General features: G+C 41.2%; 1 protein-coding gene across 2 annotated transcripts in view; it reads left to right on the top strand.

Annotated features, from left to right (window-relative positions):
- Window positions 1–57: 57 nt before the first annotated feature.
- Window positions 58–12,951, top strand: part of LOC117942226 (CD166 antigen homolog) — a 37,756-nt gene continuing 24,862 nt past the window's right edge. Inside the window, exon 1 of one of the 2 annotated variants that reach the window (XM_034867588.1) lies at window positions 58–329. In XM_034867588.1, the coding sequence (XP_034723479.1) occupies window positions 269–329 (61 nt within the window). In that variant the 5' untranslated portion in view covers window positions 58–268. The remainder of the gene's footprint in view (window positions 330–12,951) is intronic. The other variant, XM_034867587.1, reaches the window with a different exon arrangement.

The following is a 12,951-nucleotide window of genomic DNA, read 5'->3' as shown; positions in this document are numbered from 1 at the left end:
GGGGGGGGGGGGGCGGAGCTGCAGACAGTATCCCCCGCCCCCGTCTGTGCGCCCCTCGCAATTACCTGTTCCACCAGAACTGATGTGAGCGTGGGTTGGCGAGCACATGCCACGTTGGGAGAAGAGCCAAAATCAGAACTGAACTGCCTTCACAGCACGAGGACCGTTCTAATTGAATCCACCTTCCAAAAAAATAAAGCCTCAACCAAGTGGTTTTAACAAACCTTTGAAACAAGCAGCCGACTAAGGATCTGAGAGACCCGCGAGGATGCACTTGTTGTCCGCCAGCTGCGTGTGCGCCCTCCTCATCACCGCGCTCCTGCGCCAAGGTAAGCTTTGGTCCCATTCACCGGCCACTGGTGGTGCTCACGCGGGGTGCGCCCGTGCACTCAAGTCGCAGGTAGCTGTATGAATATGAAGGGGAAAGTCCCAGCAGTCACACACAGGTGTGAAAAACTTCAGCCCGGATTATCGACCACATTACCGGGGGGAGATGTGGAGCAGTGGAGCTAATGTTCTTTAGTTATAAGTTCTAAAATAACCTAGTTTCTATTTTTAGTGTTAAGTCACGGATGCTCCTTTTTATGTGGATTTGGTTTGTGTAGCCTACATTTGTCCTCGAAATAGCATTCTCTCTTTAAAATCACAAATCGTAAAAAAAATCTTGGTTTTTATAAACCATATAATGCTCTGCTCACTTTATCCATGTCAGTATCCAAGTGTAAAACTACAACCTAAATATCTATGATGCATGACAAAAGTCAAGCTGAATGAGACCAAACACTTTCTTTTAACTTTACTTATCTCTTTAAATGCTTTATGGTCAGACATTCTTGATCATATATTATAAAAGTGACTTTGTTTGTGTATAAACTGCTTATGTGAAAGATTATATGAAATATTGTCCATTGTGCCACCTTTTTGTTGTTATCTCTCACATAATGGGAGAGGCAGGCAGTGAAGTAGTCATCACCACCCAGTCGTTTACATGTGCTCATGCCATGATGTCATCATGATGCCTCCTTTTCTTTATGTGATTTCTGTCCTGTTAACGCAGGCTGTTGAGCAGAATGATGTTGCATTTACATCCTGTCTGATTTGTGGTAATTATGGGCTGCTTGCTGCCTGGGTTGGAAAGCGCTCATGACTAGTAATTATATGTAGAATAGGACTAGCTTCGGATGTGGGCAGTTGAAATGGGTTGTACAAGTGAATGCATCCAGGTTTTAGTAAATAAATCTGGATTTTTGGTGATGTGAATGCAGCAATTTGGCATTAAGTGGGGATTTTTTAAATTTTGCTGTGAAAAATTGATGATTTAGCCCATTTTGGGGAAAAAAAGATGAAACAAGGACAAAGTATGCTTCTTTTTTTTAACAAAAAAACACGTCTTAGTCCTAATCTTTTGCTTGGTATTTCATGTACAGAAGGTTTTATGCCTCTCTCCAGGCCTCCATGTTGTCTTCTCTGTAAGGCCAACAGGTAGCAGCACCATGTGCTCACATCACTCACCCAGGCCATTAAGCAAAACTGCACAGGAGCTCAGAGTACTAAGGAGGAGTAGTAGAGTCCTAAGATGTTAAGATCAACCTCATCCATCTCCCATCCGCCTTGTCACACTTGAGTGGCGCCTGTTGTTGTAAATTAACACCATGCAGCACCTATCAGTCAGGCTCAGGTGGTTTATTTGAGAGGAAACGAATGGCCCTTTCAAGGTGTTTTTACACCTCTGTGCCGCTGCAGTGTTGTGTGCTTGAAACTGGAGAGTGCACTGAGTTGGTACTGATGTTAGATTTTATGGTCGTCCACACTGCTGTGTGTTTAGCGGGCGTGCTGCCTGAAGTGGTGGTTAACACACGTGTGTTTGCTTACACCACAGATGGTCGGTCTTCTCCATGTTCTTGCAAAAAGTGAAGGTTTCTCTTGAGTTGTTACAAAGCAGAAATATTTGTGATGCTTCAAACTGCCCAATATGGGCAAACAAATGTGACTGTAAGGGTTGATTGAATTTGGGTTTGGCAATAAAAACTGCATCGATACTTGTAATAAAAAACAGGCCTGTGTTTATTATATTATTACAGATGAAGAAGCAACAGCTTCCAGTGGCCGGTGGCACAACCGGATAAAACCGAAAAAACACAGCCATGAATTACTCTTAGAACAAATAGTCAGAAAGATGCATCTGTTTTTTTGTTCACTCCCTTGTCTCCACCCTTCCCCCACCACCACCACCACCCCCAACCCCTCCTGAACAGACAGGCAGCGCTCGGTGTCACAGCTGGTATTACTTGTCAAGCGAGTGGGGCTCTCCCTTTAGCTAATGGACTAAATCTCTTGCGGGGGGTCACCCAATTTCACCTGAGATAGATTCGCTCCCCTTTCTTTTGTCTTTAACTAGGTTATGTCCAGACCCGCCTCATGAATGCTGTGCTGTCAATGCACAGGAAAAGAACAACTTTAATTGTATACCTCCGTTACATGAGGGCTGTACAGCTGTGTATTTGTGTGCTCGTGCCCGTCTCAACTTGTCCATAGACTTCCTCTTGATGTTTGAAGACTGCTTGTGGTTGTTTCGTCTTTGAAAAGAGATTTCTTTGTGACTTGCAAAGTATTTTATGCCTTCATGCAAAATTCAGATGAAGAACCGAATCATGGCTTTGAATAGAAATGCTGCATCTGTAGGCCCCTCACTTTAATACTTCCTCTCTCGAAATAGTTTAGCTGTGTGTTGATCAAATTTTGCAAGTGGCTAGCTACAGAACATTATCAAATTGGGAAATCAAGGTTAAACTTCTGAATAACTTAGGAAGTACATGATAAAATATGAGAATCTGCTGAATTTAGAGAATTAATAAGGGGTGCAAGAGATCTTAAATGAACAAAGAGGGCAGACCTGCTTAGAATCCGAAGTTCTTCTCACTTATTAGAGTAGCAATGCTTAAAATGGCCCCATGTGATATCTACACAACTCATCATAGGGATTGATGCTTAACCCAAATTTGGTAGCTCATTATGTGTCTCTGAAAGCTCTGTATGGCTCTCAGTCCTGTGTATGGAGCGTGTGAAGTGGAATTTTTTTTCCAGTATCACACTGTCAGCATTATGTCCTCTTCAGGCCTAGATCAGAATAAGAAATAAGTGGAAATGTGAGCAGAGTTGCTGTTGATGGGGAGAAAAGGGGGACACTTTCATGGGCTCCTCAAACAAGAGAGGACCATTCAAACAGGAGAGGTCATACTGTAAATTAAAGCAGCTTTAGGGTGGGGAGCCTAGTGTCACTTCCCATCGGGGGGTGAAGGATTCCTACTAGCGCCCCTGGCAGCAGCGCTTTATAGCCTGGATGTGAGGCTCAAGCTTAATTAACTACTGACATGGTATCGTTAGCTTTAAATGACAAATAACTAAAAATATAGATGAAGCTTTGCGTGACGTAAAACTAAAAATATCCTGAAGTTATGGGGAAATTTGAAACGTGGCCGTTACGTAATCTTTGATGCAGCACAAAGAGCAGATTGTAATGCAATTTTAAAATCTCAAATTGGAGTTGATCACTAACCTGCTCTATTTCTGCGAGAGGAGGAAAATCTTTGGAAACAACAATATCCAAGAAATTAGGCCGATGCATCAGCTTGTCCCCAGAGACATGATGCACATAACATATGCATCTGGGCCATATGGTGTGGCAACACCTCACGTACAGTAGACCTCGGATTAAACAGACAAATCAGTGCTTCTAGATTGTCCAAACAAGAGTACAGTTCCACAAAACCGATGCAACACAGTTGAAAATAGATATGCTTTACTGATTTCTTTTGGTCTTTTGTCTGCTGTACACCGCTCATACAGTACGTTGGAGGGGTACACACACACACACACACACATCCCCCACACACACGTTTCTCTCCACACCCAGCAGGACACCGAACAGGTGGAGGAGTGTTGGTTTTTAGGGCGTCTCTTTATGATTCCTGGTTGTGTGTGCAGTTGTTGAAAGAAAACATTTCCTTCCCATTGCTCACGTTGAGTTAAAATACAACTTTCATGATTTTGCCTCATTATTCGCTTGGTTATAACTTTTAGAGGTATTTGTTTTATGGTTACATCTATAAAAACAGCTTGAGTAATGTAGATACTTTTAGATTTCTCGTCAGCAAACCAAACTTCACCTTATTAGATGCAGTGAGACAGCGGTGAGGAAATGTTAGCTAGCACACGAGCATGCTGGGTTTCCTACATGTCAGAGAGAGCAATTCACTCTTTGCCGGACTCAGCCGGCAGGGAGCTGTATGAGTTGCTTTGCCTTGAGAAAATGAAAGGAAAGCAATCACTCTGAGGCAATGACTCAATGAGAAAAGGGTCTTTTGTTCGCCTGTGACAGTTTTACACACAGGATTATCAGTAAAACAGCAGCAAGTGAATCTTAATTACACTTTGGTGATTGGTTTGCCCCGCTTTAAAGCTGGAGGGTGAGATATATTCAATTTTTATCCTCACAGTTAAAATGGCCCTGTTCAGCTGTCCATCTCAATGTAATTTGCCAGCCAGGTTAAGAAAGGTTGGTTGAATTTAGACACTTCATTGGCTTCTCTTACCTGTTGTTTGACAGTTGACGTGCTTAAACTGAGGGGAGATAATTTTAAAGTAAGAGAAACTATCGTAATGTTTTACCAGCCAGACTATCATCTAAGTTTTCTCTTTGCCATGTTCTCACTGTCCTCTTTTTGCACACAGGTTCCTCGCTCTGCCATGCAAAATAATGGTTTATTTGTTATCCAAGGGGAAGGGACCAGAGTTCTATTGTTTCAGCTATAAAGAAAGGCTTAACAACAGGAGAGGGATGACTGTGCTATGCAGTAGTGCTTGGTTCTTTATGCAGGAATACCCCCATTGAAATGCATGAAGGCATCCTTGGTTTTGGTGAAAGACCAACAGCACTCTGAAATTGGGCAGCCCTTGTCTCAGGGACAAAAAAAAGTGAGGTTGTTTCTGTCTTTTGTCATGGACGCAGCCCCCAGCTTTCACTGGATTCCTGTGGACTCCCGCCGACTGTATTGTGAGGCTGGCTCTTTTTAAACAAATGAGTGTATGATAGCGACTTCTTGCTCCCGCTCCTCTCTTTGTCATTAATATGGAACAGCACACACCCCTCGGAGAGGGCACAGAGTAGCTGCTGCCTGTTCCTGCACTTCACATGTGCAACCTGACTGGGAGGGGGAGCATCCCTCCTCCATATGAAAAGCCTGTGGCCACACCCATATTTAACAAGGCCAGGATCTTTGTTCCAATCCTCCATTAGAGTCGTTGCTCTGTTTTATTGAATTCTTTGAGAGGCCGCCATTAACTGTAATGGTAATTGGTTACCTTAGAGGATATTTAAGGAATACCATAAAGGGATACATACGTATTGAAAGCCAGAGTGTGGGTACTTATGGGGGTTTTTGTTTTTGTAAATTACATTTAATGAATTTCTTTTTATCATGAAAATGTTTCTTATAGATTAGGCAAAGACAAAGACACTGTTCCTAGCACTGTGTGACAGCAGCAGGGACTCCTGCTGGCCCATGAAGGGGGCTAGTGGTGAACCTCTTGCTTTTTACGCCTACAGTCCCATGAAGTCATTGTTTGTGTCTATTTATGAGAGTCAAGTGGCAAGACAGGAGGTTGCCATTTTATCAGGCCTTTACTTTGACTTCATCTGAGGTTCAGGGAAGTCCGTCGGGATGGCACAGCTGTTGTGCAAAAGGTGAAACATCCATTTGGAGCCCTGGGCCATCTCATAAAATGATATGGAGGTTTGTCTTCTATTCATTACTGAATCATTCTCTCAACTCGTTTGCTGAGAAGAAGAATACTGAGAAGTGGCTTTATTCATTCAAATGCTATTTAGCAATATTTCATTCATGAAACATCGTGCTGCACCCTGTTACGCACTGCCTTTGGGACTCAACAGAATGCCTTGTGTCTGCATTTGACCTCAGTATTCACATTCTTGCCATTTAAGTTTCTTTGTGCTGATGTCCAACATCCTATCCTCATAGACTGCTGCGGCATTCTGCGATGCCCGAAGCTATCTTTAATTACATGCTGCTTGGGTTGAACTTGCAGGAGACAGGAGTTCTCATTCAGGGAGACTCTCTTTCACAGGGGATAGCAAGAGTATAACTCTGGGATTAAAAGGCTGTCATTCTGTTAGTGCCTGAGTACCAAACAAGATAGAAGCTTAAATGGTTGGTCTTCTCTAAGTCATCAATGTATTAGTACACTTGGGACTACCCTTGAACTTTTATAGAGGTCTAAAACCTGTGTGTGGGAGGGGGAGGAAAGCCCAAGCCTACTTTCACATGCTGAATGAATCTCTTCAAATTTCACAACCTGGTGTTTTTCCTACAGTGGTAGTTATCTTTTTGTAAAACTTGTTATACTGGATTTTTTGAAGAAGGAGCCATCCAAATAGTAGCACACATTAGTGTGATGTAAGTCTTTCTTCCGTCCACACCTCCAAACAACATCTTTACAACAAGAGTTGAAATAGTAAAAGAAAGGATGGAAATTTGAAATATTTACCTGCGTTATGAAACAGGTGAAATACCCTTAAAGACCACAGTTAAAAGAAAAAGCTAAAAGCAATGCAAAAAACAGTTGAAATATAAAAAGGAAATAGTTGAACCGGTTAGCTAAAAGTTACCATTTCTTATCATTGACAGTTATATAAAAACTGTATAAAAATGGATGTATTGAGATGTAAAGTTGTTATTGGTCCCTGGTAGGGATCCAACTCTAAGTCATGAATCCCATATTCCCCTTTGAAAGAGAGACATTTTCACATTCCATTCCTTGGAAAACTTCTACCATAGCCCCAGGCAGGGTATGTACATCCCAATGTGCAACTTCTTGGAAAAACCATGATAAAGTAAGAAGAAATGTAATCCTCACATCAAAACAACACTGTTTCTAGCACTGTTTCTTCAGCTTCAATATTTGAATACAGATTTGTTCAGAGAAGTCAAGTGTTGGCTTTTTGCATGGCGATTACACCACTAGCGATGCTTTGACTGATAAATGACTTGAGGATATGTTAGATGTTTTACGATAAGACACTCTACTTTGCTGTTAAGTATTCAGCTGTTCCAATGCCGGGGCTTACGAGGAAGGTGAAGAGATGCTTGTCTGGTAATTGGATGCAATACTTAATTTTCTAATGGGATGCTTAGGAGGTCAAGAATCTCTAAGCATTACACATCCCACTGGTGCAATTTAAATACCGACTTTTGTACTGAATTATCCTCTTAGTACAGAAAAAAATCAACGTGAACGAGTTTGATTCCACTCTGGCTCGACATCAGGGTGGTCTCAAAAAAAAAGATCAGGAAGATTTAATAGTATACTCACAAGCAGCCTTTCTACCCGAGGCCCTTGTCATATAAAAGTTGCTTTATTACCGTGCCTGGCTTGCCTGTAGAGTGAAGACATTGTTAAATTAACTTTGCGGTGTTTAATTTTGAGTAATGAAGATGCCATAACCCATTACGCTACCATTCGTTTTCCCCCCATACAAGTAGCAGATACGGAGATGGCACATCATTTCCTCATATAATGATAGTGATTTCATTTCAGCGTGCGGGGTCACACAGCAAAGAATTTGACTCTGATAAATGAACAATTTCTTTTAGAGAGTGCAAGACATTTTAGAGTAAAGCAGCCTGGATTTTCTGCTCTTTTCTGAGGAAATCTCAGGATTACCTGTCTTATTGTGGAGGGCTTGCCAGAGCACGCTCATGTATAAACAGAGTCAACACTAACTGATACACTGAACCAAGACAACATTACGGCCGCAGTTTGTCATTTAATCACACAATAATATCTCCCAGTGGGTTTCTAATAATTGTTACCTTTCTGCTCAGGGTGGCATTTCCTCAGATAGCATGCTTGAATGAATATCTTTCTTATTGTCCTCACTCAATAATGTCTTGTGTTCACTGCATTTCCATATCTCAGGTCATTACATCTGCAAATTTGCATGTTCTTGATATTACCAAGTGAACGCAAGAGGAGCTAGGTAGGGAGTTAGTTTTTAGATTTCATTTTCTCTCTTGTTCTGTTTGTAGTGACATCTTTTTTTCAAATGAATAGCAATACTAGAGGCGCAGCAATGCTTTAGTCACTTATTATTCTTGAGTGGGATATTTACTGACATATTTCTGTCATACTGTCATAGAACAAAACTGGAAAATCTCTGTAGCTTTCTTTCACCACAGACCGTATGTCAGGCATCTAACCAAAACCCCATTTCAAAAATCCATTGACTTCGAGACAAGGGGACCGGAAGTGCAACAATACTAACTAATTAGGATTCCTGCAGCACTCTATTAGGCTTCATCATCTATGCAACAAGAATGTCTCTACAAAATGTCACGGTTATCCATGCAACGGTTGTTAAGATACTTTACTTTGGAAGGAACAAAGTGTAAGACCAATCAACAGACCAACATTGCCATCTTTGTCTATCTAAGCGTGGCTAAAAGTCCATTTGCATGGCATACTTACACATTTGTGTGTAGTTTCTACCACCAAGATGTTGTTGTTTTTAAATTACAGCAATGGTCTTATTTTTTAGTGATGCTTTTGTTCTGTTACAATGTGTAGACCTCTTGGACTTTCAGGGTAGCTGTAGCCCCAAGCCCCTTGTATTTTTGTCTGACCCTGCAGTAGAAGCAGCTCGTTGCTCCAGAGGACTTTCCGAACAGCGTGTTTACTCAGTTTGCTTGAAGGGGAATAGTCCTTGCACAGGAGTCCCATGGAGGCTTCTACCCCTAAGCTCATTGGAGATATTTTGTAGAACATGCTTATTGACAGGCTTTTGTGTGAAGTGGGTTGTCTGTTTGCTGCTCACTATCAGTTAGATCAGCAGGGCTTCCACTGCTCCTGTTCTGAATAGACCACACAGGACATGAAGAAAAGAAGGGGGGGTTGCAACGCCAGGGTGGATGGGTAAAAGCACTTACCTTGATGTATGGCTTCTCCTCATGTCATAATGGAAGAAGAAAATGTAATAGCCACTACTAATGAAATTATTATGCCTTAAAGGTCCCGCATACCCAGGATGACGGAGACATATGTTGAATAACATAAACTGAAATGGTTCTCTCATCTTGCAGAAACAAAAGACACAATCCAAAGAGCAAGATTGGGTTTGTTGTGACATTTCTATCTTTTATGTGTCTTTGAAAAAAGGTGGATAACACTTTTAGTGACCTTGCTTTCGACAAAAGATAAATTGTCTTTTGGACATAAGTGAATTCATTTCACATAAACAAACACTTTATAGAATGCTTAAATTCATCACACCGTTGGTGCCGTTGGAGTTGACACTAGTAAAACCTTTCAGCCAAATCATGTTAGCGGTTATCCCGCCGCGTAAATCTGAAAGTCCTGAAGTCATAGGAAGACTCAGTGGTGTGACAGCGCATGATAATCTCCACCCTTTCACAGTACTCCATCAAAGAGGACGACGGTCCGTGGGTATTAAATGTGAAACCCCACAGATTTGATGTGCAAGCAGGTACATAATCCTTTGTATGTATTATCTGCATTCCATTCCTCCCACCACTGTCTGCTCTGTTTAGCCAGCAGAGGCTTTAGGACCTCCCAGAGCCAGAAGCTAAAGCAGGACACTATTTGAAACTGTCATGCCTTCTTAATACCAACCAGGCTGTTTGGCTGATTGGAATGGAGAGCATTGCCTGCTCTGTTTCACAGTGAAGGGTTACAAGGTCAGGCCTATCATTATGAGTCCACAACAGCATACGCAACTCTTTGCTCAACTAATGTGAAAGTACCAGCCTCGCCACAGCAATTACCAGAGATGAAAGCTACACAAGCCATCTGCCGAACAAATGAAAATCTCTACCTGTTAATATTTTGTGTTGTTTACAGCGTAACAAGGCATGCATTATTGATATGGCAAAATAGGTGTTGTGCATTCAGACAACACTACAACAATAGCACATATTTCCATTAATCATCCATTTTGTGTTGGGGGAATATATTAGTCCATGGCTCATACAGCGTCTAATGAAGCACTTTAAGATCGATAAGTGGATGCATTCTTGTTTCCCCTCGTAGAAAAGTGATTCATCCTCCTCTTTCTCCACCGCTCTGATCAGGGCTGTGTGTGTGGGTCTGTTGCCAGCTCTGCTGTGTAGAAAAGGCTGCATTTACCTTCAACGGGGGGGGGGGGGGGGGGGGGGGGGGGGGGGGGGGGGGGGGGGTTGTCAAAGCAGGTTTGATTGGTATCCTCAGGCACCACCTGCAACTGTGTTATGGTCATCCAGATAGTATTATAGTAAACACGTGTGCTCCCCCAGGCCCAACGTGCTGCAGATGTTCAAAGGATTTTCTATTGAAGGAGGTGAGGGGGACGTAGACAGGGCGGGGCCACTTTAAAGCAAAGGGAGCACTTTTGGTACAGGAAGACACGCGGGTACTTGAACAAAAAGCTTATTTCAATTTGTTGAATAGTGTAATGTAGCTGCTAGCTGGGGTAATATTTCAAAATTTTCGAAAGCAACTAGCAGAATGGGGATGCTTTTAGTCTGATGGTGCAGTGGATGTTTTAATCTTGACCACAGTGTATGGCTCTGTCTGTTAGGATATATAAAATATTGAGCATGAGGGTTTGGCAAGGGCCTCCTTGGCTAGGGTTGCAACTACAATTATTTTCATTACCGATTCAGCTGTCATTTCTGACATAAAAAAAGAGGAGGTGCCCATCACATGTTCCCAGAGCCCAAAGTGACGTGTGCAGATCTGGCCAACAGTCCAAAAGAAGATATTGTAATGCAACATGAAAGTAGAAAGGTTGTTTGACATACCTACAACTTACCTTACTTACTTACTACTACCTACTTTCGATTTTAAGAGATGAAACAATTAGCAATGAGTTACTTTTCAACCAGTCTGTAGTTCTAGCTTCTCAATTAAGGATTTACTGCTTTTCTTTCTTTTATATCACCGTAAAACAATCATATCCTGGACTGTTGGTCAGACAAAACAAGAAGTTTGAAGACATCACCTTGGGGTCTGAAAAATGTAATGGGTATTTTTCACTAGTATCTGACATTTCATAGACCAAACAAGAAAAAAAAAACTACACTATATAAAACTAAATAAGAAATTATATAAACTAATAAAAAAGCATTTGATGAATCACTAAGTGGAAATCTTCATTAGTAGCAGCCCTAATGTTTTGCATTAGGGTTGGTAATGGGTCAGAGTGGACTGCAACAAGCGATTCATTTCATTCATTTTATTAAAAATGAGCTGCCAAAGATAATTTTTTAGATGAGCTAATGTTTTAGTCTAAAAAATGTCTCAAGGTGACATCTTTATTTTGCCAAATAGAGCCAAAAGATATTACATTTACAGTCACATAGAAGAGAGAAAATAAGCAAAAAAGCCATTTTTATGCTCAGTAAAAAAAATGAACATGATTGTTGACGATTTATTTTATGTCAATGGATGAACCAATTAGTCGCCTAATCGTTGCAGACCAGTCTGTTTCTCTTTCTTTTGCTCTATGATGTTAGTGCAGAGGAGCCTTTTGGCTATGAATAAAATTGATTCCAAAAGATGTTCCATCTATGATCGACAGAGCAGATACTTACCCTGGAAGTCAGTCCTGCTCTGGTTGCCTCAGGCGAGCCATCCTGGCAGGTTTTATGGCCTGTATGCAAAAACGGGATACCTCCCGTCTGATGTGATACCTCTTGAAGAGACTCGTTGAAACGACGAGCACTTTGATGTCGAGAAGGTTGTTTTGAATGTGTCAAGAATATTTTAAAGCTGCCTATTAACGCATCTAGCTGCACGGGGGGGGGGGGGGGGGGGGGGGGGGGGGGGGGGGGGGATAAACCGTAGGTTGTAAGAAGTTAAGGATTCACTTCTTGAACTTAGATTTATGGATATCAGTTCATACTCTTCAGTTATTCAAAGGGCACTATATTCATTAAAAATATTACTCCCTGTTAGAGGCTCCGTCTGGAGTATCGCACCATCTGCTGCACCTCTTTAACCCTTGTGTTAACTTTATTAGGCTGTAAACATTTAAACATTATCAGTGTGACTGCGTTTTTAAGCCTTAATTGGGTTGATTTTACTTCCCAGTGATTGCTGGAAGGAAAATGGTCTGTGATTTTAATTACATATAGGCTGAAAACAGAGTGTGTGCATTCATCTGTGTCTCATAATCTCAAACACAGTAAAAACGCCAGGAAGTCGTGATCAGATTGCTGTTATCGAGGCTAAACTCAGATGCATGCAACTGAAATGCTGTGAGTCTAGTAATATAGACTAAAATCCCAAGAATACACACTGCGAACATGAATCCCAGCTGCAGATGTCGGATTATATGTTATTCTTTTGTATAAAAAAATAGAAAGAAAGTTTTCTATATCAGTGCTGCTGAAAACATTGTTAAACACTGGCCAAGATCGGTCAAAGATTAAAAAAATAAAATTAAAATAAAGTCTTTAAGAGCTAAAGGATTTAAGAGCTCAACTTCAACTCCCAAAGGGACTCTTAGAAGTGTTTCAGATGTGTTTTCAACTAACTGAAATGCAAAGCCTCTGTGGTTCTTGCTTGTGAATGCAAGTTCATCATTAGGTATGGGTGAGCAGGACAAATTCAATAGGCCTAATATATGTAGGATGCTTCAGAATAATTACATTTGACGGCTCCTTTCCATATGAGAAAGTTATCACATTTAAATGACTCAGAACTAATTAAGAATGTGCGAGTGGTTTCTATTCACATGTCTCAATTGACTGGATCGAGAGTTAATAGGTCCCAGCCTTGCTATCTTCTACAAAAGCAACATTTGAAATAAACCTGTAAACACATTTAAAAAACTAATATTTAGTTTATCACTGGGGCATTTACCTTTTGAAGGGAGAA

This window comes from Etheostoma cragini, chromosome 3, assembly GCF_013103735.1.
Source record: "Etheostoma cragini isolate CJK2018 chromosome 3, CSU_Ecrag_1.0, whole genome shotgun sequence".
Lineage (NCBI taxonomy): Eukaryota > Metazoa > Chordata > Actinopteri > Perciformes > Percidae > Etheostoma > Etheostoma cragini.
The sequence above is the reverse complement of the archived record's forward strand: the minus strand, read 5'-3'. Positions and strand labels throughout refer to the sequence as shown.